Source organism: Globicephala melas, chromosome 10 (genome assembly GCF_963455315.2).
Source record: "Globicephala melas chromosome 10, mGloMel1.2, whole genome shotgun sequence".
Classification (NCBI taxonomy): domain Eukaryota; kingdom Metazoa; phylum Chordata; class Mammalia; order Artiodactyla; family Delphinidae; genus Globicephala; species Globicephala melas.
The window spans coordinates 96,605,145-96,631,440 of record NC_083323.1 but is presented as its reverse complement, the minus strand read 5'-3'; the positions used below and the strand labels follow the sequence as shown (position 1 = coordinate 96,631,440).

Here is a 26,296-nt window from a genome sequence, read left to right as displayed (position 1 = left end):
CTGGGGAAGGGGGATGCGGCGGACCTTGCTCCAAGGCTGAGGGTATCCCCGGGGCGGGGCAGGAGGGTGGCTTGCAGCCCCCTGACCCCTGCCCACCTTCCCTGGCAGTGGTGTGAGAAGCACAAACGCTCGGGGAGGCAGACGCTGGGGGACCTCCTCATCAAGCCCCACCAGCGCATCACCAAGTACCCACTGCTGCTCCAGGCTGTGCTCAAGAGGACCCCCGAGGCCCGCGCCCGGGAGGCCCTGACCGCCATGGTAGGGGCCACTGGGGCTGTACCCTCGGGAGTTGGGGGCTGGTGAGTGGGGACGCATCTCCAGGGACTCTTGAGGTCTCTTTCCTTACGTTTGTGTGCCGGCGTGGCACTGATGTCGTTGTCTGGGTGGGATGTACAGACGAGGAGCTGAGCTGTCCTCCCTCCACACCCCACCCTCACCTAGATCGCGGCGGTGGAGTCATTCCTCCGACACATCAACAAGCAGGTGCGCCAGCGGGAAGAGCAGGAGAGCTTGGCGGCTGCAGCCCAGCGCATCGGGCCCTACGAGGTCCTGGAGCCGTCCAGCGAGGAGGTGGAGAAGGTGAGAGAGGCGGAGGGAAGGGGGCGTCCAAAAAAGCAAGGCCCCCAGGAAAACGGATGAAGCCGAGGCCTGCAGCGGGAGAGGCAGAGGTGCCGTGGGCCGTGTGCCATCCTTCCTTCCCGAGGGTGAGGGTCCCAGGGGCCAGGTGCAAAGGAGTGAAACGAAGGCACTGGGATGCTTCCTGTCCTCCAAGAGGCAGGATGCCCAGGGCCCCACTCCTGTGCTCTCTGCACCCCTCAGAACCTGCGTCCATTCTCCACGCTGGACCTGACGGCCCCCATGCTGGGGGTTCCTTCTGAGCACACCAGGCAGCTGCTGCTTGAGGGGCCTGCGCGCATGAAGGAGGGACGAGAAGGGAAGGTGAGGGGGCTGTGGGAGGAGCGAAGAAGATGGGAGAGAACTAAGAGAAAGAAGGGAGAGACGGTGGGACACAGGATGCGTCAGGAGGCTGGGAATGGGAGAAAAGGGGTGTGTGTGTCTGTGTGTGAGTTTGTGTGTGTGTGTTTGTGTGTGTGTGTGTCTATGTGTGTCTGTGTGTATCTGTGTGTATATCTGTGTGTCTGTATGTGTCTATGTGTATATCTATGTGTGTCTGTGTGTGTATCTATGTGTGTCTGTGTGTGTGTCTGTGTGTGTCTGTGTGTCTCTGTGTGTATCTATGTGTGTCTGTGGGTGTCTGTATGTCTATGTGTATGTCTGTATGTGTCTATGTGTGTATGTATGTGTCTGTGTGTGTCTGTGTGTGTCTGTGTGTCTGTGTCTGTGTGTGTCTGTGTGTATCTGTGTGTATATGTGTGTGTCTGTATGTGTCTATCTATGTGTGTGTGTGTATCTATGTGTGTCTGTATGTGTCTATGTGTGTGTGTCTATGTGTGTATCTATGTGTGTGTCTGTATGTGTCTCTGTGTGTCTATGTGTCTCTGTGTGTATTTATGTGTGTCTGTGGGTGTCGGTATGTCTATGTGTGTCTGTGTGTGTCTATGTGTGTATCTGTGTGTGTCTGTGTGTGTGTCTATGTGTGTATCTATGTGTGTCTGTGTGTGTGTCTGTGTGTGTCTATGTGTGTCTGTGTGTGTGCCTTTGTGTGTGTGTCTGTGTCTGTGTGTGTCTCTGTGCGTGTCTGTGTGTGTGTCTGTGTCTATGTGTGTCTGTGTGTGTCTTTGTGTGTGTGTCTGTGTCTGTGTGTGTCTGTGTCTGTGTGTGTCTCTGTGCGTGTCTGTGTGTGTGTCTGTGTCTGTGTGTGTCTGTGTGTGTATCTGTGTGTGTGTCTGTGTGTGTCTCTGTATGTATCTATGTGTGTCTGTGTGTGTCTATGTGTGTGTCTTTGTGTGTGTCTGTGTCTGTGTCTGTGTGTGTCTCTGTGCGTGTCTGTGTGTGTGTCTGTGTCTGTGTGTGTCTGTGTGTGTCTTTGTGTGTGTGTCCGTGTCTGTGTGTGTCTGTGTGTGTCTCTGTGCATGTCTGTGTGTGTGTCTGTGTGTGTCTGTGTGTGTTGGGAAGAGGACGTGGTTCTGGCTTTGCTCTGCTTGCTGGCATGGCCCTGAGTCAGCCACTTTCCTACCTGTAAAGTGAGAGATGCGCCCAAAGCAGCACGGCTCCCAGCTGTCCTATCCCACAGCTCTGCACACACCCACGCGTGAGCCCCGACCCCTGTCCCGCCTGCTCCCTGCTCCAGCTGACCCTCGTCTCTCTCTTCGCTTGCCCCCAGCTGGATGTGTACCTGTTCCTCTTCTCTGATGTGCTCTTGGTGACCAAGCCCCTTCGCAGGGCAGACAAAGCCAAGGTTATCCGCCCGCCCCTCATGCTGGAGAAGCTTGTGTGCCGACCGCTCCGAGATCCGAGTATGTCTTTCCTGGGGGGAACTTTTCCTTCTCCCTTCCCATCGGCTGGAGAAGGAGAGGTTGGGAAGGGGATCAGATAAAGTCCAGCCCTGGAAGCAGACCTTCTCCTCCACCCAGGCAGCTTCCTGCTTATCCACCTCACCGAATTACAGTGTGTCTCCAGCGCCCTCACTGTGCACTGTCCCAGTGCTGCAGACCGTGCCGTGTGGCTGGAGAGGACCCAGCAGGCCCAGGTATGTGAAGCCAGGTGTGGGAGCAGGGGGATGGCGGGGCCCCGGAGCTCAGATCCGGTGCACAAGAGTGGAGGAAGGGGAGAGAGAGGGTGGGGTGCACACAGCTTCAGACTGGACCTCCTGCCCCTCCGGTGCACCCTCGAGAGGGAGACACAGCCTTGACCAACCTTAAGAGCATGGAAGAGGGACTTCCCTGATGGTCCAGTGGTTAGGACTCCACGCTTTCACTGCCGAGGGTGCAGGTTCAATCCCTGGTCAGGGAACTAAGATCCTGCAAACTGCATGGTGTGGCCAAAAAAAAAAAAAGTATAAAGAAAAAGAGCACAGAAGAAAGCCTTTGGCCAGCTAGGGTACCAGTCCCTGGGAGAGCCAAGAGAGCCTCCCCTGAAGGTTCCGAGGCTGTGAAACAATTAACTGCTGAACTTGAGCTTCCGTTCCGCGAACATGAACGGGGCACCTGCTGGTGCGCACAGGCTGGGTGCTGGGGAATCAGAAAAGCATATAATGCCATTTCTTCCCTCACAGAATACACGCTGCAGCCTAGCTAGACAGACAAGTATACAAATAACAGAAACGTGTGGACGGAATGGAGTTAGGACAGGGAAGGGAGTGGCTCACTCGGTCTGGTGGGTTGGCTGGGAGAGGGACAGTGCAGAGAACAGAGATGCCTCCGAGGACAGAGGAGGCTTCGCCGAGGAGCTACTTTCTGAGCACCGCGGGCGGATATCTAGGAGCACGTCAGGGGAACGAGGTGGGCAGAAAAGGCATTCCAGATGGAGAGCAGAGTGTGCGAAGGTCGGAAATCGGAAGCAGTTGTGTGTGTTGAGTGCACCGTCAGCTGAGGGGTTGGCGTTACCGGGGCGGCACAACGGCAGAGAGGCCAGGAGGGAGGTGCTACCAGATGGTGCCCGTCCCTGGATGCCGCGCCGGGGAACTTGAACTTTGTCCTGCAAGTGACACAGAGGCGGTAAAAATGTTAGCTAGTGGAGTGGAGTGATGCGGGGGGCAGATTTATGCAAGAAAAGCCCAAGGAGTTCAAAAGGAGGGAGACCCGGATGGGGCCATATTGGTTACTGCTTTGGTGCCGTAAAGCAACAGAAACATTCCCTCACGGTTCTGGAGGCGGGAAGTTGAAAATCAACATGGCAGCCGGGCAATGCTTCCTCTCCACAGCTCTAGGGGAGCATCCTTCCCGGCCTCTTCTGGCTCCTGGGGGCTCCAGGTGTTGCTTAGCCTACGGCAGCATCGCTCCACTCTCTGCCTCTATCTTCACGTGGTCTTCCTCTCCATGTGTCTCTGTGTCCCAACCTCCCTTTCCTGTCTCTTAGTAAGACACCGGTCATTAACCCAAAATCCAGGATGACCTCATCTTGAGATCCTGCACTGAGGGTCTATGCACATCTGCAAAGACCCTTTTTCCAAACAAGGCCACTCACATTCACAGATTCTGGGGGTCAGGACCTAGACCCATCTTTCTGGGGCCACTATTCAACCCACTACAGGAGCAGAATTGCCAAAGAAGAGGGAAGATTTGAGTTGGACTTTAAGGATGGGGAAGACCCTGAGCAGAAGACTCAAGGGAGAAATTGGGTTGGATTTATTTGGGGGACAACCAGCATGTCTGTCTGAGTCTGGAGGGAAGGGTTTTGTGTGGAGCCAGTGATGAAACGCCAAGTTCTAGGGGACCCCAGGGCCTGTAGAAGAGGGTGGGCTGGACGAGTCTGAATTGAATTGGGTTGGCAAGTTGACACCAGAGCCACCATAGATTCTTTGAGCAAGGGAAGGTCATGGTGAAATCCACGTGTTTTGTCTTGAATTGTCAGGTGGCAATGTGACAGGTGGGCTGGGGGCAGGAGAGATTGGTGGCAGGAGATTTCCCGTACTAGTTTGGGTATGAAACATAGAGGTTGAGTGCCACGGCCTTAGGGACATGGTGCAAAAAAAGAAGAAAAGAACAAGAAAGGAGCTGAAGAAGAAAGAAGAGACAGGTGAGCCTTAGGGAGACCAATAGAAGCCTCTACCGAGCCCATGGTTCAGACCCCAGCTCTGCCTCTTACTAGCTGGGTGACCTTGGGTGAGTTATGTGGCCTCCCTAGTCTTCCGTTTCTTCACCTGCAAAATGGATATAAATAATAACAGTCCTTGTCTCATAGGGAAGATTCAAAGAAACCATTCAGATTAAGTAGGCAACTTGGTGCCTCGGTAACTCAGGTCCACAAGGACAAAGGATGACTTGCTTCCGAGGTTCCTGTGTGAAAGGCTGCTTTGGCAATGACAACAGAAATCATTAGAAAGGGAAACCTGTTTGTCTAGTTGTTGCTTCCTGGGTGGCGTGGGGCATGGGTAGCAAGGTTTACTTTTAAACAGAAGCACTTTGGAAATGAGGTAATGGGAGACAGCCAAGTGGAGACCTTTCAGGGGTTTGTGGAAACACAGACTAGAGTTCAGGCGAGAAATGAGGGTGAACTATGAAAATCGCTAAGAGAGCAGATCCTAAAAGTTCTTTTCGCAAGGAAAAAAATGTGACGACGGTGACGAATGTTCACTAGACGTCGTGTGGATCACTTCATATGTACACAAATGTGGAATCATTATGTTGTACACGTGAAACTAATCTGTCAATTACACCTCAATTTTTTATAAAAAGAAGAGGCATTTTGAACAAGTTAAGAAATCATAGTGTAGACGATTTCTAAAGAATGCAACTGCACTATTTTTAAAGAGTTTAAATCAAACTCTTTACTCATAGGACTTGCTTTAATGAGCAGATTATAATGATTTGTCGTTTGCACATCAGGTAATTAGGGCTTTGAAACTTTGGAGGATGCGTAAAAACAGTCTTGTCCTTTAAACAATTTTAAGCATTCTTCCCACAGTCTTACCTATGGCATCGTATCAAGATGTGGAGAGCTTATTCGAGAAAAGGAAAACCAGAGCTTAGTCTCTGTTTAAACACTGTATTTAAAGATTCGGAATTATGAGAGTAAAAAATAAATAGGAGGTTTATGCCATTAAAAAAAAAAAAGAAGAAAAAAGGATGAAAGATCTTGAACCTCAAGATCTTGTGTCCTCCAGCCCATCGGGGCTGTCATTTCCTTGGATACCTAAACACGATGGTGACAGCGCCCAGGAAGCCAGAGGTAGGGGACAGGGTGTGGGTCATCTGCCCTGACCCCTGCTCCAGGCCGGATCAGAGTCCCCTCTCTCTTTGCAGTGGGGCCTCCCCTCTACACCACCGCCCCCCAGCCCAAGAAGAGACCCCCCACCTTCTCCTTAGAACCCCCAGGGGAACCACTAAAGATTGCTGGTATTTTATTACACGAACTAATCTAGCCCCCAGGAGTTTTACTCCACGCTAACTGAGGTAGAGAAGGCATTTCCGATACCTAACCAAGCAGCGCACTAGCTCCCCGCATCCCCTTGCAAAACCAAGAACCCTGAAACTTTGAAATGAGATTGTCCTGCTGCTGCCTCACACCAAAGTCTTAGGGAAAATCCTTTTCGCAGTTCCCACCAGTCCTTGTAAACTGAAGAGGGCCGTAGCATACCTACTGATCCTAGGGGTCAGGGTGTTTTTTCTCCGCCTTACAGAATCGTACATAGGTAGATTATTCCTAGCGGGTCTGGCTCTGTGGCTTCAGCTTTTAGAGAAAATGAGCTTCTCAAGAGGAGAGACACTGAATCTTGGGAAATGCCCACGTTTAGGGGCTGGGAAGAGGAAAATGAACCAGTGCTGGGAACAAGGAGCTATCAGAGACGAGGCCAAGACGTGAACGGAGGAAAGAGGTGGGCTCGGAGGGCCCGCAGCCCAGCTCTCACTCATTATCTGCGTCAATTCTCTCAGCTCCGGCCCCACCTGGGAACTGCAGGGATAATGGGAACCACCTTGCAGGACAGACGGGAGAGTTATGTTTGTAAGCTGCTTGACACGCGCCCGGCACTTAATGGGGGTTCCATACATGTTTATTGTTGTCAACTTTAGAAGATGCCAACATCTTCTAAAGGCCGGGGGTGCCTGGCCGAGGGCACCTTCAAGAGATGGTTTTCGTCCGTGATGGGAGACTTGGGGAGGGCAGCGGGTGAATTTGGGAGCCGCTCCAGGGGCAGCAGGGAGAGGAGGCATTTCCTCCCAAGGCTTCAGTTCCCCACCGGGGCAAAGGAAGAAGAACCATGGCGTCGGGGGAGCCCTCCCTTTTCCCGGCTTTGTGGGGCTGTCGCATTCAAGCCCAGGCACCAGTTTCCTCTTCCTTTCCCACCCTGCCCCCAACACGTCTCTCCTCTTACCCAAGCTGTGAAAATCCTCCCAGGGTTGCTAGAGAGCCTTTGGGGTGGCCGGGGGCCCTTCAAACATCCCGGTCCCTGGTACCTGAGGTGTCAGGTCCTCCATCCCCACCCCACCACCCCTTGCCTCCCTGCTTCTTCCCAGGTGGGTCCACGGGAGAGTTTAGTGGAAATGCTTGTATGGGACAGATGTTCCTTCCAGACCACCCCCCAGCTGCCTTCCTCCCAGTTCTTTTCCTCCACACACCATCTCTATCCTGGGCATCCCAAAGATAAACTTGAACTTGAGTCATATGGGGCCAAAGGGCATCTCAGCCGGCTGCCCCAGCCCCACCCTGACCCCAGCCCCACCCCGGCCCCAAGAGCGGCTCCTCCCACCCTCGTTACTCTGCACAGCTGGGAGATGTGGAAAAGGTCACAGGACCTGGCCTGGTGTGCTGGTCTCCTGCCCCCAGACACCATCATCCCTGGCTCTGGCCGACAGAGCAAGTCTTGTGAGACTGCTGAGAATCCTTGCAGGAGACAGTGACTGGGAAGCCAGGCAGGAAAATTGGAAATACAAGCCTGAGGTCATTTTCCTGTCCCTGTTCGTCCTTTTCTCCAACACGTCTCTTGTACAGACCCAGCTACCCCCCACCCCGTTGCGTTTCTGGAGGGGCTTTGGGAAGGTCCAGAGTTGCCTAAGAATTGCTGGTTCATACACCTGAAGGGGGTGGGGGGAGGGGCACATTCAAATTACTTAATAACCAGAATGGAATGGGCATCAACCAATCAGAGTAGAGCTCGGGGAGGCGGGGGGTGGGGTGGTGGTGGTGGTGGTGGTGGTGGTCCTAGAGGCCCCCTGCTGTGCCAGATGTTATCCCTCTGCTGCTGGATCTTGGAGGGCAGGGTAGTCCTGGTGAAGGAAGGTGGGAGGCTTGGGCAGTAGCCCTTTGCTCACCAGCATGAAAGTACTTCAATGTGTGCACAATGATAAGGCCGTTCCAGCCAGTGCTGTACCAGCGCCGCCCCCAGGAGCCCCCACCACCTCTTTTTGCCAGGCCTCCGCCTTTGGCCTCTCCGAGGGTTCCCTTGCCATCCCTCCCCTCCCCCAAGAGAACGTTGTCCTTTGGTAATTCCTGACCCTTTCTAAGGCTGCCCTTGAAAAATAGTGCAGTTACTGAACTAGGACTCACAGAGAAAGACCCAGCCCCAATTCTGCTTCTCTCTACCTGTGCGCCCTGGACCAAGTCCACTCATCTTTCTAAGTCTTGTTTCCCCATCTGTAAAACTGGCTAATACACTGCAGGCTGATGGTGCGTGTCAAATGACCGCCTGCGTGTAGAGGTGCTTCATAAACCACTTCTCAGATATTACTATTTTATTCCGGTGGCGCCTGTATGAAAATGCTAAGGAAGACAAAATATAATGTATATCCTCTCTCCATTCCTCTTGGGATGGTCTTGTTGTCAACTCTGAAGGACAACAAAGTCCTCAACCCAGGACAAAGCCTGCCCCTGCCCACCCTGGTGGTAGGAGAAAGAGTAACCTGAGGGCCCAGCATCATTCAGAGCAATTATGCCACCATCACCACCAATCAGGGAGGACTTCCTGAAGGAAGAAACAGACCAGACCTTGGCTTGCCAAGGGGATGTGAGAGGCAGGAAGAACGTACAAGTAGGAAAAGGGGCCTTATGTTTACCCCACACATCCTAGGACCAGCTCAAGAGTTCAAACACTGGCTCCGTCCTACTTTCCCGCAGCATGACCGTGGTAGTTACTTAACCTCAGAGTCTCTGTTTCTCAGGAGTAAAGTAGGAGCAAAAAAGTCTGCCTCATAGGGCGGCGGTGGTGAAGAGAAAGCAAGATAATATATGTAAAGCACTTAGCGTGGTGCCTGGCATACAGCAGGTGCTCAATAAATGAGAGCTCTTAATGAAAGTATCCCCACCCCAGGTCACCCTGCAAAAGCTGAAGGCAGAGGAGTACATCCAACAGAAGAGGGAGCTCCTGGCCCTCTATCAGGACCGGGACGGGGAGTCCCCAGGCCCCAGGCCCTCCATGCCTTCGGTGGAAGGCTCTGAGAGCAGCACAGAGGGAAGGTAAGACCTACAGGGCGTACAAGGCCTCCCAGAGGAGGGGGGCTGCAGGCAGGGAGGGAGGGCAGAGGAGCCCACAAGGTTGGGAAATGGTATTACAGCTTTTGGGGGGACGGGGACCAGACTGAGGAACCCAGGCTACAGGTTGACACCAGCCGTGCGAAAGGCCACATGAGACAGCCTATGGGGTTAGCCAGCCTAGGGCTGGCACAGGGTGAAGGAAACAGGCACGAGAGGCACAAATTCCCTGAGAGAATCAGGTTCCCCAGGCCGGGGATGGAGAGTGAAGGCCAGTATGGGTTTGCGGAATGTCAGAGCTGCAGGGACCCGGCTAGTTCAAATCCCCAGAGAGCGTGGGAGTTTCACCCAAAATAACAGCTGTTGAGCAGCACGGTTATAGAGAAAAAAAGACTCCATCACTGGGGGATAACCTCAGGGGAGCTCAGGAAGCACTCAGCAGATACTTGATAACAAGTTTCTGGACTGAGTGCAGGGGCTAAAATGCCTTTAAGGAGCTTATAGTCTAGCCAGTGAGTCAGTGCAGTGTAAAAGTGATACCAAAATAAGTTTGGAGGAGGGCCCATTTCTGGATGGAGGGATCAAGGGAGACTCCCTGGACTTGAACTTGATCCCTCAGCATCTGACTCTGACCATTTGCTAGTAACTGTAGGACTCCTGGGTCCTCGATCGTCATCCCCCAGCTGGTGGTGACGGAAGACACAGATGAAGATGCTCCCTTGGTACCAGATGATATCTCGGACTCTGGCTATGGCACTCTGGTCCCAGGCTCCCCCAAGGCGTCCCACTTTCTGCCAAACCGTCTACGCTCCAAGGGCCTTCGGCGGGACCCTCGCCGCACCTTCTCCACCCTGGACCTCCGAGATGTTCCTTTGCATCTCCAGCCTCCTGACCCCCAAGCTCCCCAACGCCGAAGCACCCCTGAACTGCCAGAGGCAAGTGTCCAGAAAGGAGACAGCCTTCCCAGGGGAGACCCACCGACCTGGTCTGAGGAAGAAGGCGGGACCTCGGTTGGAGAGAATGTGGTAGTGGAAACCTTACATAGGGCCCGACTTCGGTGGCAGCTCTCCCCCTCCCTGACCCACACTGACTCTTCTGGGGAAAGCCCCTGGGAATCCTCAGGGGACGAGGAAGAGGGGCCCTTCCTGGGACCCGGCTACAGCCCCTCCCCTCACCCGCTCTGGGCCGAGGACATGCTCCGAGAGATCCGGGAGGAACTGGCCAGCCAAAGGATTGAGAGAGTCCCCGAGCCTGGGGACAGCAGACCTCGGAAGCTGACTCGGGTCCAACTGCAGAGGATGCGGGGGCTTCACGTCATACGCCTGGACACGCCCCTGTCCGCATCGTAAGTGCAGAAGGGAAGCTGGCGTGGGATGGAGCGGAGGGGAAGGCCAGTATGGAGCCAGAGGGGATGCCGGGGCAGGGGGTTGGCGGGACAACACAGGAGGGCAGGACCAGAGGGGGGTCATGGGGTCATGGCGGGGAGGGGCCTTTAGCTTCACTCTTCACCCCATGTCTGCCTACCTGACACCTGCCTCTTGCCTTTGCAGAGAGGTGTGAGGGAATACCTCCGTAAGAGTGCTGGTCACCACCTCCACCCCTGGATTCTACCTCAAGGACACTTCCCCAGGCACCCTGCCCTTCCTGCTCTGAGGACTTTGGGGATCAAGAGCTGTACACCGATGTGTCACAGACACACCAGAGTCCCACATAAAGTTGTGCATAAAGATGGCCGTCCAACCAGCACTAGATGAGGGCGGGGCAAAGAGAACCTGGCGGGTGAGGAGTCACAGACTGAGCACAGGTGACTCCTCTGTTACTGGGCTGCACGAGGGTGAGGTATCCCCCGCCCCCCTACTCCGCCAGGATCACGGCCCCGGCCCCGCCTCCCACCACGCAAAAGGCCACTCCCTCCAGGAGCACAGCTTTAATTCCGGGCTTTTAGTGTATTTACAAGTCCACAGCTCCAGCGGGAGGGCCCTTTGTTCTGTGCCTCCCCTGCCTTGGGACACTTCGGCTTACTCTGTGCTTGTCCAGGCAGGGGGACAAAGGTTCTATTAGTGTACATAATGGAAACAAAGATTGCTTATCTACTGTGAAACAGGCTCAGGGACCAACCAGGGGCCCCCAAGCAGCCTTGCTGGGTTCTCCAAGTCCAAAATGGGCAATGAGGCGCCCCTCATCCCCGCAGCCACCGCCTGGGCTCCTGGCACACTCAGCCTCTCTCACGAGTAACACACACTCCACATCACACAGACACACACACTCTGACACACACACTACACACAGCTCACCCGCTGGCAATGCTCAGGCAGCTGAGATATACACTGAGGGAGTAGCACCAGGTTAAGTGGCTGCCAGATCATGCCTGCTCCGCCAAGACCCTTCCCCTCCAGAAAAACGGGGATCCAGAGGGCATCTCGCGGGTCCTTCCAGGCTGCCTGGGGCAGGAAGCAGCCGTCTCAGGGCTGCCCGCAGGGGCCGGGGCGTGGCCTCATCGGGGAAGGCGGGGCTCGGGCGCGAGGGGGGCGGGGCCGCCCAGCGCTTCCTCGATGTCCTCCAGGCAGCCGAGCAGGTCCATGTCGCGGAGCACGCGGCCCAGCAGCTCCAGCGTGGCCTCGCGCCGCGGGGTGCGCCGCCGCCAGGCCGCCAGCATGCTGTACTGCGCCTCGCGCAGGCAGCGCAAGTTCTGCAGCTCCAGCCGCTCGATTTCGTGATCACTCAGCCCCAGCCGCCGCACGAACTCCTTCCAGCGCAACGGGGGCACGCCGTCCACCACAGCGTACAGTGTCGCGGGGTCAGCTGCCGGGAGGCGGCGCGGTGAGCCCGGAGCGGCGGCCCTCCCCACCCGGCCCACACCCACTCGCCCCGGGCGCCCCGCCCACCCGCCTCCCCGGCCGGGGTTCCCTGCGAGGATGAATGAGGAACTCACCATCTGCGAGCGGAGCGGGGGCGCTGGGGGCGCTGGGGGCGCCGTGGGCGCTGGCCTCCCACTTCTGCACAGGGGTGGGGACGGGGGTGGAGGCTGGAGGCGCAGGGAGGATGGGGCCAGCCCCTTGGTGGGGCGGGGCCATCTCTCTGGGGAGAGATGTGACTCTGAAGTTGGACCACGGGGGGTCACAGGGGGTGAAGGTGGGACTGGAGGCAGGACTGAAGCTCGGGATGGGACTGAAGCTTGGGGCCGGGGCCAGGGGCTCTGGCTCCCCCTGAGAGAGAGAGAAGGCACAGCATTAGCGGGGAAGAGGAAATACAGCCCCAGCCCTCCTTCTTCTGGATTCCGGACGGGAGTTGGGGCTAGAGGGAATCAGGGGAGCCCCAGGACGATTTGGGTGTTACAAGATGACAACGGACAGTCAGGGAAGACTGCGGGTAGTTCCCCGGTTTCACCTTACCTCCTTTACAGGAGCCGACTGCCCACAAACTGAGAAAAAAGAGACAAAGCGTCACAGATTTCACTTCCTCTCTCAACCCTGGCGCCCATCATGGGGCTGGCGATGGGTACTTGTGGTGACATGCTTCAGGGCCTATGTGGCCCCAGGGACGAGAGAGCTACTGATGCAGTATGAGCTCTCACCAGCCGTCCAAGACCACCTCGTGCCAGTGGGGTCCTCGCCAGCGAACTAAGGGGACATTCCTCATCTCCCTCCATGCCTGTGCACCCCTCCCTCCCGCCTCCTCTGAAGCCTCCTCCTGCATTCCTACCAGCACCCTTTCCCTTCCCAAAGGCCCCACTCACCGATGGAGTAGAGCTTGGGCTTCCACCGCTGGTATCGGCATGCTAAAACAATGAGGAGGAAGGATGCCAGGCAAAGACCAAATACGATCACCAGGGGCAACAGTACTGTGGTGCCTGGAAACAGAGCAGATTGTGGTCAGAGGAGAGGGGCTCTGGAGGTAGCAGGGCAGGACGGATGGGGAGGGGCATGACTAGGAAAGGGTCCATGGGCATGGGCACCAGGATAATTCTCCTCACCTGGGTCCTGAGAGTTGTTACTAGTTACAGGTAGAGCTGGACATAACTTCTCGCACTCCGTGTTCTTACAGCTAAAAGAAGAGAGAGTGCTGGTGAGTAGGGGCCCACCGTAAGAGGAATACAGGAAAAAAAAGAAAAAGAAAAAAACCACACAGATTGTTGGAAATTCTTGGCTTTACAAATATTTTAGCTATCTCTTGATATAATGGAAATTAATCCTATCTTGGGAATTGATGCGGAGGAAAGAAACATTAGTTAATCCCCACATCATTTCATTTTAGAGCTGGATTTGATCTTGAAGAAGCTATGTAGAGGGCTTCCCTGGTAGCGCAGTGGTTGAGAGTCCGCCTGCCGATGCAGGGGACACGGGTTCGTGCCCCGGTCCGGGAGGATCCCACATGCCGCGGAGCGGCTGGGCCCGTGAGCCATGGCCGCTGAGCCTGCGCGTCCGGAGCCTGTGCTCCGCAACAGGAGAGGCCACAACAGTGAGAGGCCCGCGTACCGCAAAAAAAAAAAAAAAAGAAAGAAAAAAAAGACATTATGTAGAAAAAGAGTTAAAAGCAGTCAGAGTCAGGTATAAATTCCAGCCCCATTCATTGGCTAGCAGTGTGACTCCAGGCAAATCACTTCACCTGTAAGCCTCAGTTTCCTCATCAGTAAAACAGGGATCCTACCCACTGTCAAGATTGAGGATTAAGTGAGATAATTATGCCTGACATATAGTAAGCCCTCAATAAATGCTGACTGTCATTGAATTGTTATTTTATCACTGTTTTACTGATGAGAATCCAGTGAAAAAAAGGTTAAAGAGCTTTTTCTCTAGATGACACTGCTGATGACAGCACCTAACTTTGAGAGAGGGGTCTAGCATGCATGTGAACAATTAAAAAACACATCTTGCTGGGGGCAGCCAGAGAACACTCTAGAACAAGCGCATCTTCCCGTTTTGGAGCTGGCACTGGGCAGCATGGACTAATGAGAACTACATCAGGGGTCCTAGAAGGAACTTGAGGAGGTGAGTTCTCAGCAGGAATCTGAAAGCAGGGAGAGGTCATTTTGCCCACCTCACAAGCTCCTGGTGAGAACCACATGGAAGGGGTGTAGAAGTGCTTTTAAGGGGAAGAAATTCGTGGGAAAAAGAACATAGTTTCTTGTCAGACACTTTGTGGCTATTTTTTGTGGTCCTTACAGCTTTGCCAACCTGATGTCATTATCCTTACTTTAAAGGTAGAAACAACTAAGGCTCAGAGATGTTAAGTCACTTGCCCAAGCTCACACAGCCTGAGATGTTAAACCCAGGGCAATTCAACTTTAGAACCCTCAGTTTCCTCTTTGCAAGCAAGTGTGCAAGAACAGCCCCTGCAGAGCCAGAAGGAGTGAGGAGATGCGGTCAAAGGGACTGGGGAGGAAAGTGCATACTGCATTAAACCTAAGATCAATAATCAGAGACATTACGATTTACATCTCACACACACACACACACAAACACACACACAGGTGCCAACTGAACCATGATACACCGTCAACTGTTGTAAGATGCAGTATGATTTCAGAGATGTAAAAGTGTATTCCTAGAATCCATAGTAGGGTCTGTTGCTCAAGAATCTGAACGTCTTCCAAAAAACATCTGAATGTCTAAAAAGAACTTCAAGTCCTTGCGGTATGTGCCTCTATCCACAGAGACTTCATGAGATTTTAGGAACAAGTTGGGGGCAGGGAGGACTGTCTGGTATCTTGACATGAAGTGTCTCCCATCCAAACAGCCTGGAGGAGCCAGAGCACCTCCCACAGTCTCCCCCTCCCATGCCGATCCGGTGCCCAGCAGCCAGCAGAAGTACTCACTGAGCACAGGAGACGCACTCAGCATCTCTTAGAAAGAACCCCACGTGGCAGTGGCAGACGGTGTCCTGTCTCTCCTTGCCTGTAGGGAGAGATGCGGCACAGCTGAAGGAGGATGGCCCAGCACCCTGAGGGCCGGAGGGAGAACCGGGGGGGCAGGGGTACAGCAAGCTGGAGACCGCCCTCCGGAGACGGGGTGACCAGCTGGGTCGGGAGGGCCATGCTCACAGGAGTGGTGCACCGTGCCGTTGGGGCAGAGGCTGCAGTTCAGACACTGGAACAGAGTTTCACTCCAATACTTCCGATACTGGTTCTTCCTGCAGCCACACACGGTATCCTTGTCCACTGCGCAAGGAGCAATCTCCACCTGGAACATTTCTGGTGCGGGGAGTAGATGGGGTATGAGCTCCCACTGTCCCCACCGGGTGTGTCTCTCTGGGTAACGCACGCTCACACCCATGCATTCGTTCACTTGCGCACATGCATCCCTGCCCACCCGCAGCAGCACAGCTTCGTACCTTCCCCTGGAGACAAGACACGCACACCCACCTGACCCAGTCGGTTTAGAGTCCCGCCCCCCTGCTGGGACTTACCTTTCCGGCACTTGGAGCAGCTCAGACATTGTCTGAGGTGGTTCTCCGAAGCGGTAAAGGTGCCGCGGGCACACACCCTGCAGTCCGTGTCCAGCCCCGGGCCCGGACAATCATTGTACAGGTAGGTACCTGTGATTGGGGGGTCGGGGTTAGGCTGCAGCCAGGAGCCCCAGCCCCAGGACGGCCCGGGCACCTCCCCGAAGTCCCTGGGAGAGGAAAGGAGGGAGAAACTCCCAGCCCTGGAGAGGCAGCCAAGTCAGGGACCCCACGTTCTGGAACATCTGGAAAGAGCAAAGGGAGAAGCAGGGCCCCTGAGGAGCCCCACGGTTACCCCTCCTCCTACCTTTGTGGCACTTGGTACAGCAAATGGAATTATTTTGAGGGTGGCTATATTTCCCTTGGGGACACGAACTCTCTCTCTTCTCCCGGTCCCCGGGGTGAGGGACCAGCCCATGAATCCCCACGGGGTACACATCCACCAACAGAGCCCGGAGCACCTGGGGAAGAGTCAGATGGAGAAGACCCCATCAGGAGAGGGAGGGGTGGGGTCTCAGAGGGAGCGAGTCTAAAGCCTTCCCAGCTCAAGTCTTTTCTCAGCGGAACATTCTCCCCAGGCCACTCCCGCTCACACGCCACGTTCTCCTCTAAGCCTAGGCTGCCGGCACAGTGCCATCTAGTTGTCCTCTGGTTGTCCTGTGTGTGCGTTTCTGTCCTTCCAACTCAAGGCTGGTAAACTCCAGGCACGGGCTGTATTTTATCCTTATTTCCCTGAAGCAGCTGTTAGTGCTGGGCACAAGGCAGATGTTCAAGGAGTTTTCTGGGTTGGGAACAGGACCTTCCTTCCGACGAGTAGCCCTAAAGATTGGGGTGGCGCTTCTCCATCTGGGTGCTGCGTTCACAGCGTATTCACTGTGCACATTCACGGAGGTGAACAGTTAGGATCTGTGCACTTTCCTGAACTATGTTATGCCATTAAAAAGGTTTTTTGTAACATCAGATTGGAGTGGAGGTGAGCGATGTCCCTGTGGGGGCCATTCCTGGACAGCGGGCAGAAGCCACAGGAAGAGTTTCTTTGTCAATCTGTACCAAAACCTCACTCAGGATCCTGCCCTCGGACTCCGTGCTGCATCCCCTTCCGCCAGTAAACCTGCACGAACACCCCAGGTTGGCCCGGGCAAAGGGGGAGTGGAGAAAAAGGGAAAGTTCAGGGTCAGGGATGGGGGTAGAAAAGGTGATGAGGTTTAGGTGGGGCGGGAGGGGGCACAGGCATGGAGGTTACACGTAATCGTAGCCGGCTGGAGGCTGGGGGTCTGGCTCAAAGACCACCGAGCCAGGAGCTGAGGGCGTGCCAGGGAGTCCCTCTGCCCTCTGCACATCGGGGTGTCCGGGGAGCCTGTTTTCCGGCCCCAGGCCGGGCCCCCATCCCGGAATCACTCGCCCAGCCCTGGCTTCAGAGCTGGGACGGCACGGCCAGGAGGCTGTGTTGAGCTCCAACCCAGACTTTGCTGTTTCACCTCCTACCAGCCTCTTCCTGGCTTTCCCTGGCCCTTGATTTTGTTTTCTCTGCTACAAAGCCCGCCTTATATGAAGATAAGAGGATGTCCTCCAAGGATGTTAAACTTTGGGAGCAACAGGCTAATCAGATCCCAGAAACCCCAGCCCAGGACAGGAGGGCCTGGTAGCCCAAGGCTGTAGGCAGGTCACACCCAAGTCCCCCGCTAGGTGTCGCTGCAGCGGCCCGGAAGCCCAAGCCCCCGCCCCAGCCCCACACAGGGGAAGCCACACTCAGAAACCCAGTTGCCACCCCCCAGGGGTGTAGGGCGCCCTCCCCACCCAGAGGCAGCACCCTTCCCTGGCCACTCCAGCGCTGTGCCACCTCCCCTGAGAACAGGGCTGAGGCTTCCAGAGCAACAGGAAAAGCTTGGAGTGTTTATGGGAAGGACTTCCCAGTCCTGAGAGTGTGGTTCCTTTCCCCGAAGAAGGGCTCACAGCACCTAAGGTCACTGGCACTTGGAATTCCACCCAGGAGGCTGGGAGCAGAGCCAACCGGCAGAGACAGCATCAGGAAAAAGAACGGCGGCGGGTTGGGGTGGGGTGGGGGTCCTTCCCAGGAAGGAGGGAGAGGCACCTTCTCCGTCCACGTGCCTCCCACCGCGATCTCCAGCACTTTGGGGGTTAAGTCAGATCCGGGAAAGGGAAATCTTTTCCCAGAAGCTCTGCCCGGTGACTCAGGCCAGAGGGAGGGAGGGAATCTAGGGGAGGGAGAGGGAACCAGCAGCTTCCCCAGCTCCTCAAGGGTCATGAGTCAGCAGAAAGGCTGAAGGGACCAGCCCGCAATTGGGACCCGATCCGATCCCTTCCTCCTGTGGGCCAGTCTCTCCCTCCAATCCCCACTCAGAGGCCCCTTTCCTCCCCTTCTCCTCCCAGGAGCCAGGCAATGGGCCTCAGTCCCCCTTGGCCCCACTTTTTCGGGAAATGGCTCCCTATCCCATTCCATCCCAAAGGGAAGTCTCGGCCGACCCCCTGCTTCCTCCCATCAGGTCACTACCCGCCCCTCCCTGAGGGCCACTCAGCTCCTTCCCACCCCTCAGCATCCTTCCTTCAGACCCAGCCCCGCCCAGGCTCCTCCTCCGGGTTCAGCCAGTCTCTCTGCGGGTTTGTCCTTTCCCTGGCTTCTCACGTGAGCCCCACCCCGCCCCCGACACTTCCCAGTTCCAGAAGGGAGCAAACCAAGGCTGCCCTCCCACCCGGGTTCACTGCCTTCCCACAGCCTGACTGGTTCTGGCCAGCTGGGTTGGGCTTGGGCACCTCCCTGGGGTCCTCAAACAATCCTTAGGAAACGCGGCCAGTTCTGAGGCTCCACACGCCCCTCCCACAAGCCCAATGGCAGCACAGGCAAAACTCCAGAGCCCTGAGCACCCAGTTCCGGGAGGGAGCGAGCAAGACGGGATGTAAGACAAGCAGCACCATTTCCCCGGGTCCCCCCAGTCCCCAGCAGCCCCCGGAGCCAGCCCACTCCGACCCCAGGAGCCAGCAGGCACCGTTCCTCGGCACTGGCTGGCGCCAGTGCTCAGCCGCTGCACCGTGCAGCAAAACAGCGGAGCTAGGAGGTGAACTCTGAGCGCCCAGACCCCAGGCAGCCTGAGTGCCTGTGTCCTGGAGCAGGGGAAGCGCAGGAAGCCGGGGTGCCTGTGGAGAGACGGTTGAAGGGGTGGCCCAGCACCCCTCCAGCTCCCCCATAACTTCCGCCTAGGGAGTCTTTTAAGTGTGACTTCCTGTGCTGGGGCCACGGCTTGGGGGCGGAGGGGTGGACCCTGTGGTCTAGCTCCCACCCAGCAGCCTCACGGTCCCGTCCTGCGTTCTTCTGTTCGTTAACTTAAAATGTCTTGTGTTCATTGGATGTCAAAATCTTTGGGGAGCTCACGACAGCTTCTCCTCCAAGGCCCAGTTGAGGCCCGGCCTCCCTCCCCGAAAGCCCCCCATTAATGAGGTTTCCCCCCACTCCAGCTCATGAGATACATAACCACCCTGTGAACTTTAAAAATATGAATAAACTATACCTATTTTGGGCTCTTACCATAACTACCTAGGGTGAGTAGATACGGTCTCCCCAAACAGACCATAAACTATGCGATGAGAGATGAGAAAGTGTTTTGGTCAGAGATAATGTCTAATCCTCCGCACCCAGAACTGGAAGAGGGAAATAAATGTGGTTTGACTGGGTGATTTCATGACTATCTGTCTTCCACTCCAGTCAAGGCCAGTGAAAACCAAAGTGGGAAGATGGGAGTCAGTGCCTCCCTGTAGGCATATATTTATCTCCAGGGGAGAGTTCCCCTCTCCTTCCCACACACATGCACAACCGCAAACACCCTCACAGGAGATGCTGACAAGCCTTCCTCTCCTTCTGAGCATCCCTGGTGAGTGAAGGTTTTGTGTCACTTACGAACGACACAACGGCAGATGTGAGTCTGAGAACCTCTGCTCTGGCCTGTTAGATGCCCACTTCACTTGGCTATTCTCCAGACCCTCAACATGCCCCAAAGGAAATCCATCGACCTCCTGACCTGGACAGATGTCACACCAGCAACTTCTCTTTGCCACCCTTCTCTCCTCAAAGCCCCCATCCCTCCTGTGCTGCCATCCAGTCTGTAGTCCATCTTGCCAGACCTCCCCTGTCATCTCTCAATCCTTTCCAAGTCCAGGGGTTGCCTCACACCCGGATCACTGCAACCGTCTTCCCGCCTTTTTCCTGCTCCAATCCATCCTACACGCTTTCTTATCTGCATTTAAGCTTCAACTTGCACCCACAGGTGTGGGAATCTTCCTTTCCGGGGCCGGACCTCAAACATCATTTCCATGGGTCACTCTTTCCCTGAATGAGAACTTGCAGAGGTACCTCACTGCTATACTGGACACATGCCCAGGTGCAGCGGCCCTGAGAGAACCATTTATGAACGAATGAATGAATGAATTCCTCTACCTGGGACCACAGTCAGGACTCTCTCTCCATCCCTTCCCCCACTTCCTCCAATTTTCTCTTTCTCGCTTCTTCTTGTTCCTCAACAGGGTCCTTCCCCTGCAGCCAAGGTGCTCAGCTTCCTGCCACCACCAGCCCCCAACACAAAATCCCATCTCTCCGTTCCTCCGCTCTACCTCAAACCAGTCCCCTTTCTTTCCAGCCTGCTGCCAGTGAGTGGCTTTAAAGCTCAGCTCCAAAACCACTCTTCTATGAGGCATTTCGTCCCTCATTCCATCCTTTATTCATTCAACAAACAGTTACGGAGCACGGTAGAGACGCAGGTCCCGCAGGGATGCCCAGGTGAATACATGGCTTGAGCTCTCAGTTGGGTCAGAGACGGGCGACTGTGGACTCTGCATCTCTGCAGGGAGCACAGGCGCTGGAGCTGAGATCAGCTGAGCAGAAAAGGCAGCAGGACGGCACTCACACCCCTCCTGGTTCTGCCTCCCACGGGTGTTCCAGGGCACCACATCGCAATGCTTTTGTGGGCATTTCTCCCTGGAGTGCTCTAAAATCATTTTTTGCTATAAGCTGTCTTGGTTCCAAGACTGTCAGCTCGTTGAGAGCAGCAAGATCTTATGTGCTCTGTTACAGTCTCTCCCGCATTCTTCCCCCACCTCCACGCCCCCCCCACCCGGCCCCGCCGCCACACAATCACAGTTCCCTGCATTGCCCATTGGAAAGCCCGTGGACAGCCTCACCCAGCACTGCACACCTCCTGTTTCCCCTCCAGCTCCAGGCTGAGCTTGGTCCCTTAGCTGTCACACCCCAACCCGGGCTGGATCAGCTGCAGTCCCAGGCACATTCCTTCATCTGTTCAGGCTCCCCCGTACCTCTGTTTTCCAAACGCAGAAGCCACTGAGTAATTACAACCACTACTGATACTATTAAGAATAGGAAAGCTAACATTTATTGAGTGCTTTCTGTTTGCTATACCCTGTTCCTGCACTAGAATAGAGACTCCATGAAGGCGGAGACTTTTGTTCACTGCTGTAAGTCCAGCACCTAAAAGAGTATCTAGTGCCGAGCAGGCAGAAATGAATGGAATACTTAATATCTATCTATCTATTTCATCTTCAGAACGACATTATGAGGTAGTGACGATTCTGTCCATCTTAGAGATAAAGAAGCAAGGCATGAAGGGTTATGTTAACCTGCTCAAGTCCAGGCAGCTAGTCCCTGAGGGAGTCAGGACAGGACCAGGGGATTCACTGCCAGGAGACAGGAGAAGGCAGGGCAGCTGGATGGGGAGCAGGGAGAGCCCCTGGGGAGGACAGCCTGCACAGGAGGGAAAGGTGGGCCTGGGGCCACAGGAGGTGGCGGGGTGCTGCGCAGGGAACTAGGGTCTAGAAACGTGGACTAAAGCAGAGGGAGCGGGAGGAACTGGAGAGAAAGGTTCAGAAAGGAGACTCGAGAAGTCTGAGGAGACGGGACAGAAAAGAAAGGGATGATTTGGGGACACAGTACAAGACCCTGGGGGAAGAAGAGGTGGGGGGAGGAGAGGTGGGGGAGGAGAGGTAGGGGAGGAGGGGTGGGGAGTGGCGGTTGGGCCAGGGAAGAGCAGGAACCCTGAAGAAAGTGACCAACGCAGTGCCCCCAGCTAGGTGGAGGCGAGGGGCTGGATTTCTGCGCAGGACGACTGCAGGACGTGGAGGGGTCAGGGATGCATTGAAACAAGGCTGAAGCAAGAGAAAGGGACATTTTCCAGTGACGAAAACAACTGTCTACCAACTTCCCCAAACTGAGCTGTGGGAGAAGAAAGCAAGTGCTCTGTTGTCTGGGTCCGTGGGAAGGGCTTGGGGGGCAGGTCCAGGGCTCTGAGGCGGGGGAGGAGGGTCAGGCCCACAGACAGGGACCACAGACCCAGGGTGAAGCGTGCCTCCCGGGGGGGAGGCCTGGGCCTGGGGAGGCCTATCCGGCTACCGACCCCCCTCCCAAATGCCTCCAACACACAGCATCCCAAGCCTACCCGCCCCGAGCCAGGGCCTCTCCCAGACTCAGTTTCCCCACTTCGCTGGCATCCAGTCCCTGCCCTCCAGCAGGGTGTGCTCAGCTGGGCTCACCGGCAGCCTCGCCTGTCCACGGCCCAAGACTGCTGACCTGCCGGACACAATTCAGAACCATCTGGACTCTGAGAGGACAGACCTTCTTTCTCCCACTCCTTTCGGTTTCTTAACAAACTCCCCCGCCCCCGCCGTGGGCACCTGCCCCCCGTCTTCCTGGCAGCCCGGGAACCCCTTTCCCTCCGTGCCTTTCAAACTTCTCCCTTGCTCCCGACTCAGGGCAGCGAATGAATGGGGCAGTGTTTGAGGTCAGGCCGCGCAGGCCTGAGGCTGGGGCCCGGCCCTCGGCTCTCTCCCGCCCCAGGCGCCGCTCGCCCGCCAGCCCACTCCGCCCTCCGTCCCCCGTCTCACCAGTGGCAGCAGCAGGCCAGGCACGGTGGGGAGGCCCATGTCCGGCCAGCTGTGGCCTCTCACTCCCCCATCAGGGCTCAGGCAGTGATGGACAGAGGCGACAGTGGCAGCGACACAGTCCCAGGATGAGCAGGGTCCGGAGTGGAGCCCGGGCGTCGGGCAGGGGAGTGGAGGGTTGAGACTGGGGCGCGGATCACAGCCGGGTCCCGGGGACCTCAAACCCGGAAGGCCGGCACTGCAGCCTGAGTTCGGAGAACTCAGAGAAAAGTTAAGCAGAGAGGAGGTGGGAGGGGAAGGGAGAGGGGGGGTGTTGCAACTTCAGGACAGGAAGAGCCGGGGTGGAGGCGGGTGGAGGCGGGAGGAGGCGGGAGGAGGCGGGAGAAGGGGGGAGGAGGGGGGAGGTGGCGGGAGGAGGCGGGAGGAGGGGGGCCAAGGTGCCTTAACCTTTTGTACCCAGTGCGAGCGCGGGCGCCCGGATCCAGCTGCCCTGCCACGTGCGCGGGTCTGACCACTCCCACCCAGACACCCAGGAGCGCCGGCCCCCTGCCCCCTCCCCCCATCGCCCGGCCTTTCCCAAATGAACCATAGTAGAAGGACTCGGGGCTTTGGAGTCAGATTCGCTGGGTTCCAGCTCAGGATTCTCTACTTTTTAGGTGGGTGGTGTTGGGCAAACTCGGATGCTGTGTTCCAGTTTGCAAAATGGAGAGCCGCTGTCTCGTGAGGTTGCCGGCAGGATTTCTTGACACCGGCAGGTAAGCGTCTGATACCAGACAAGTCCTCAGTGTTCCTTAGAACCCCTTCCCCTTTCCCCAGAGCTCTCCACTGACACCGTAATCTCTCACTTTCTTAGGAATTTACGCCTCCAACCCAAACCTCAGAGTAAAGCCTAGCCCTGACTTGGGGCCCTGCCGCCCCGCACCTCCCTGCCCCACCCCCTCCGCCCCAGTTCTCATCCAGTCTTTGCTGGGCGATGCTCCCAACAGCGGATCCTGGCTCTGCCTCCAAACGATGGTGGGACCTCTCAAAAGACCTCGGTTTTGAAATGAGAGCGACAGTGCCTGGCCTGCCTTCGTGGGGAAGATGATGTCATGAGTCCTAATGAGATCACATCCGTGACAACGCTGTGGAATTACAGCTCTCTCCATCAGGTATTACTAGTATGTTCCCAGTGCCCCTTTCCCAAATATTCCGATACATCAATCCGAATTGCGCTCGGAGATCTTCTACCGCAGCCCCGTTGTTTTATAATCGAGAAAACGGAGGCCCAGAGGCACGCAGGTCATGTGCCCTGCAGAGCCAGCCCAGCCCCCAGACTCCTGACTTCAGACTAAGGGCCCATTTTGCTACGACACATAATTACCGCTTTCCATCAGTCCTTCTGAGTCAGACCCCCCAACCCGATTCTTCGGGTATTTTTTTAAAAATATTTATTTATTTATTTATTTTTGGCTGCATCGGGTCTTAGTTGCAGCACGCGGGATCTTTCGTTGGAGCGCATGGGCTTCTCTCTAGTTGTGGCGCACAGGCTCCAGAGCAGGTGGGCTCTGTAGTTGCAGCATGCGGGCTCTCTAGTTGAGATGTGGGGGTTCAGTAGTTGCACCAGGTGGGCCTAGTTCCCCAACCAGGGATGGAACCCACGTCCCCTGCATTGGAAGGCGGATTCTTAACCACTGGACCATCAGGGAAGTCCCTCTTTGGGTATTTTATGCCATGCTTATCTGTGCAGGACATCTCCCCAGTGAATCCCACAACAAGGGTACAACATTCACCCAAATATTCTCTGGCCACAATGACCTTCCCTAGACCCAGTCCAGGCCCCGGGTCCTCCAGCCGTTGACGTTGCTGGAAATGCGGGGAGACCAGACAGGAGTGAGGTCCTAGGGCTTTGTGACTTGGAATCAGAGCTACTCACCCCTTTGCCTCTTGATCCACCAGCTGACTCCCCACGCTGCTATCCACCCTCCCTGGCCCTTTCCTGGTGCCCCTCTGTGATTCCCGGAACAGAGCTGTGGATGTGAACGGAGCTTGGACGCCCCCACTTCTGGCTGACTTCACTCCACCCCATCCTCCAGCTTCTGAGGGACAAGAGGGTTGAAGTTGGACTCACAGAGGAAGGAGGTCCCCTCCACCAACACACAGGGAGGCTCCAAGTACAGCACGCATGGACCCGAAGCAGAGCTCTTACAGAAGCAGAGTCACTGAAATAAAGTGCGAGAGTCAAATTGCCCAGTTTCCAGTGTAAAGACGCCAGAAGAGCCACAGGCTTCTCACGTAAGAAATGGGAAGCACGCACTGATGAGCAAACGCATGTAAAGTGTTTAGCAAGGCTTTGCCGTATACTAAGCATTCAGTCAGTGGTAGCAATGGTAATAATTTGTATTCACAATTATTATTCAGTGTCCTATTTTTTTTTAATTTTTATTGAAATATAGTTGATTTACAGTGTTGTGTTAGTTTCAGGTGTCAATGTCCTATTTTTAATGTTACAAGGAATTTTTAGTAGTCTGTGCCAACCGTCAATGCCATTACACATAGCCCGGCACAAAAGGAGAATTTCTTTCATTGTTTAGGATAAATGCCTATTTACTCAGCAGGTTTAAAGTCTTGAGACACATGGTATTCAACTGTTCAATAAAATTCTGTTTAAAAGAAAAGATGCTGAGGGGCTTCCCTGGTGGTGCAGTGGTTGAGAGTCCGCCTGCCGATGCAGGGGACGCGGGTTCGTGCCCTGGTCCGGGAGGATCCCACATGCCGCGGAGCGGCTAGGCCCGTGAGCCATGGCCACTGAGCCTGCGCGTCCGGAGCCTGTGCTCCACAGCGGGAGGGGCCACAGCGGTGAGAGGCCCGCGTACCGCAAAAAACAAAACAAAACAAAAGAAAAGATGGTGAGAGGTGCATGGATCTAGGGATATGAACAGCTAACCAGTCTCTTGGAGGAGGTGAGAGTATATAAGCATAATCCCTCCACGGGAAGAAGAAATCATGGGGAGGGAGACAATGGGAGAGCTGGAGAAATAGGACAGCGGCAAACTAGGATTGGCTGTTAGGGCTCATGAAGAAAAGGATAAAGAGTATAAAGAGCTTTAGATAACAGAGCCCCATCTCTCCATCACGTGTCACACACACACAGACTCACACACACGGGCCCCACGGTAGCAGAGTCATCAAAAGGGCACTGAACTCTCTCTCAGTCGAGGTGACATGGGTTCCAGCCCCTGACATCCCAGCTCCATGTGTCACAGGAAAACAGGCTGAGTCACAGAAGACCTGGCTTCCAAGCTGGTTCTGTAAGAATCATGAACTTGGGCAAGTCACTTCACCTGATAAGCTCAGTAAGGAGAGTGAGGCAACTGGAACTCTCTTCTCTACCTGTCTGATCGACCTGGGACAGAGAAACTAGGCGCACCTCCCCTGGATGCGCTGATCTTGGATAACTACTCATACGGTGCAAGTGTGCAGATTACTGCCTATTTCAGTAAACACTCTAGAAAAACGCATGCCCTGTATTACTGGTACCTGCCCTAGTCCCCTCCCGGCCCCCGTAACTGGTACCCGTTTGCTTTTAAAATCCACTTTATCTTGAATCATGTAAGACACATACATTAATAGAAGTTTTTATGGAATTTGTGATGCCTTGAATAATGGTCAGAAGGTGCATGTCTTTGTGTGTGGGTGAAGAAGGAAATAAACTATTTTTAAAGCTAAAAAAAACAAACAAACTACCCTAGTGTCCAGAAGTAACACAAAGATGAGGGATGGAGGAGAGGAGGAAACAGCTCAGGGTGGACATGCCTTTGGCAGGAGAAACTCCAGCGCAGGCTGGGGGAGAAGGGGAAGGAGGGGGAGCGTAGCTGATTGCTGTCATCTGCAATAGCTCCAGCTTTGCCCCGCAGGTCCTGCCCACACAGCCAGGGGAGACGGAGCCAGG

General features: G+C 55.3%; 2 protein-coding genes and 1 long non-coding RNA gene across 4 annotated transcripts in view; 2 read left to right on the top strand and 1 right to left on the bottom strand.

Annotated features, from left to right (window-relative positions):
* The window catches only part of PLEKHG6 (pleckstrin homology and RhoGEF domain containing G6), a 39,952-nt gene extending 29,208 nt beyond the window's left edge, over positions 1 to 10,744 (top strand). The window contains exons 13-20 of the mRNA XM_070046425.1: positions 109 to 258; positions 442 to 579; positions 820 to 939; positions 2,285 to 2,417; positions 2,535 to 2,650; positions 8,867 to 9,012; positions 9,680 to 10,372; positions 10,578 to 10,744. Coding sequence (XP_069902526.1) covers positions 109 to 258; positions 442 to 579; positions 820 to 939; positions 2,285 to 2,417; positions 2,535 to 2,650; positions 8,867 to 9,012; positions 9,680 to 10,372; positions 10,578 to 10,587 — 1,506 coding nt within the window. The 3' untranslated portion in view covers positions 10,588 to 10,744. The remainder of the gene's footprint in view (positions 1 to 108; positions 259 to 441; positions 580 to 819; positions 940 to 2,284; positions 2,418 to 2,534; positions 2,651 to 8,866; positions 9,013 to 9,679; positions 10,373 to 10,577) is intronic.
* Positions 10,745 to 10,949: 205 nt separating this feature from the next.
* On the bottom strand, positions 10,950 to 22,652 carry TNFRSF1A (TNF receptor superfamily member 1A). Its single transcript, XM_030834657.2, has 10 exons — positions 22,369 to 22,652; positions 15,776 to 15,929; positions 15,433 to 15,561; positions 15,068 to 15,217; positions 14,843 to 14,921; positions 13,001 to 13,071; positions 12,764 to 12,877; positions 12,420 to 12,448; positions 11,960 to 12,233; positions 10,950 to 11,829 (listed from the first exon to the last, which is right to left on the bottom strand). The coding sequence occupies exons 1-10, from the start codon at positions 22,405 to 22,407 to the stop codon at positions 11,522 to 11,524; spliced, it is 1,347 nt and encodes a 448-aa protein (XP_030690517.1). The 5' UTR covers positions 22,408 to 22,652; the 3' UTR covers positions 10,950 to 11,521.
* A 320-nt stretch (positions 22,653 to 22,972) lies between these two features.
* LOC115841054 (uncharacterized) lies at positions 22,973 to 24,975 on the top strand. Of its 2 annotated transcripts, none has more exons than XR_011377756.1 (3): positions 22,973 to 23,120; positions 23,352 to 23,516; positions 24,304 to 24,975. It is a non-coding gene; the product is annotated as an uncharacterized lncRNA (long non-coding RNA). The 2 variants fall into 2 exon arrangements; XR_004034667.3 differs by having other exon boundaries at positions 23,219 to 23,516.
* The last annotated feature ends 1,321 nt before the right edge of the window (positions 24,976 to 26,296 follow it).

Bases quoted from the DNA above. Each gene is read 5' to 3' on its own strand.
- TNFRSF1A (XM_030834657.2), bottom strand. From the start codon at position 22,407: ATGGGCCTCCCCACCGTGCCTGGCCTGCTGCTGCCACTG. The intron at 12,449-12,763 runs GTGAGTGGGGCC...CTTTTTTCTCAG, and splicing joins GCCCAAGCTCTACTCCATCG to TTTGTGGGCAGTCGGCTCCT. The intron at 11,830-11,959 runs GTGAGTTCCTCA...GCCTCCCGGCAG, and splicing joins CCCCGCTCCGCTCGCAGATG to CTGACCCCGCGACACTGTAC.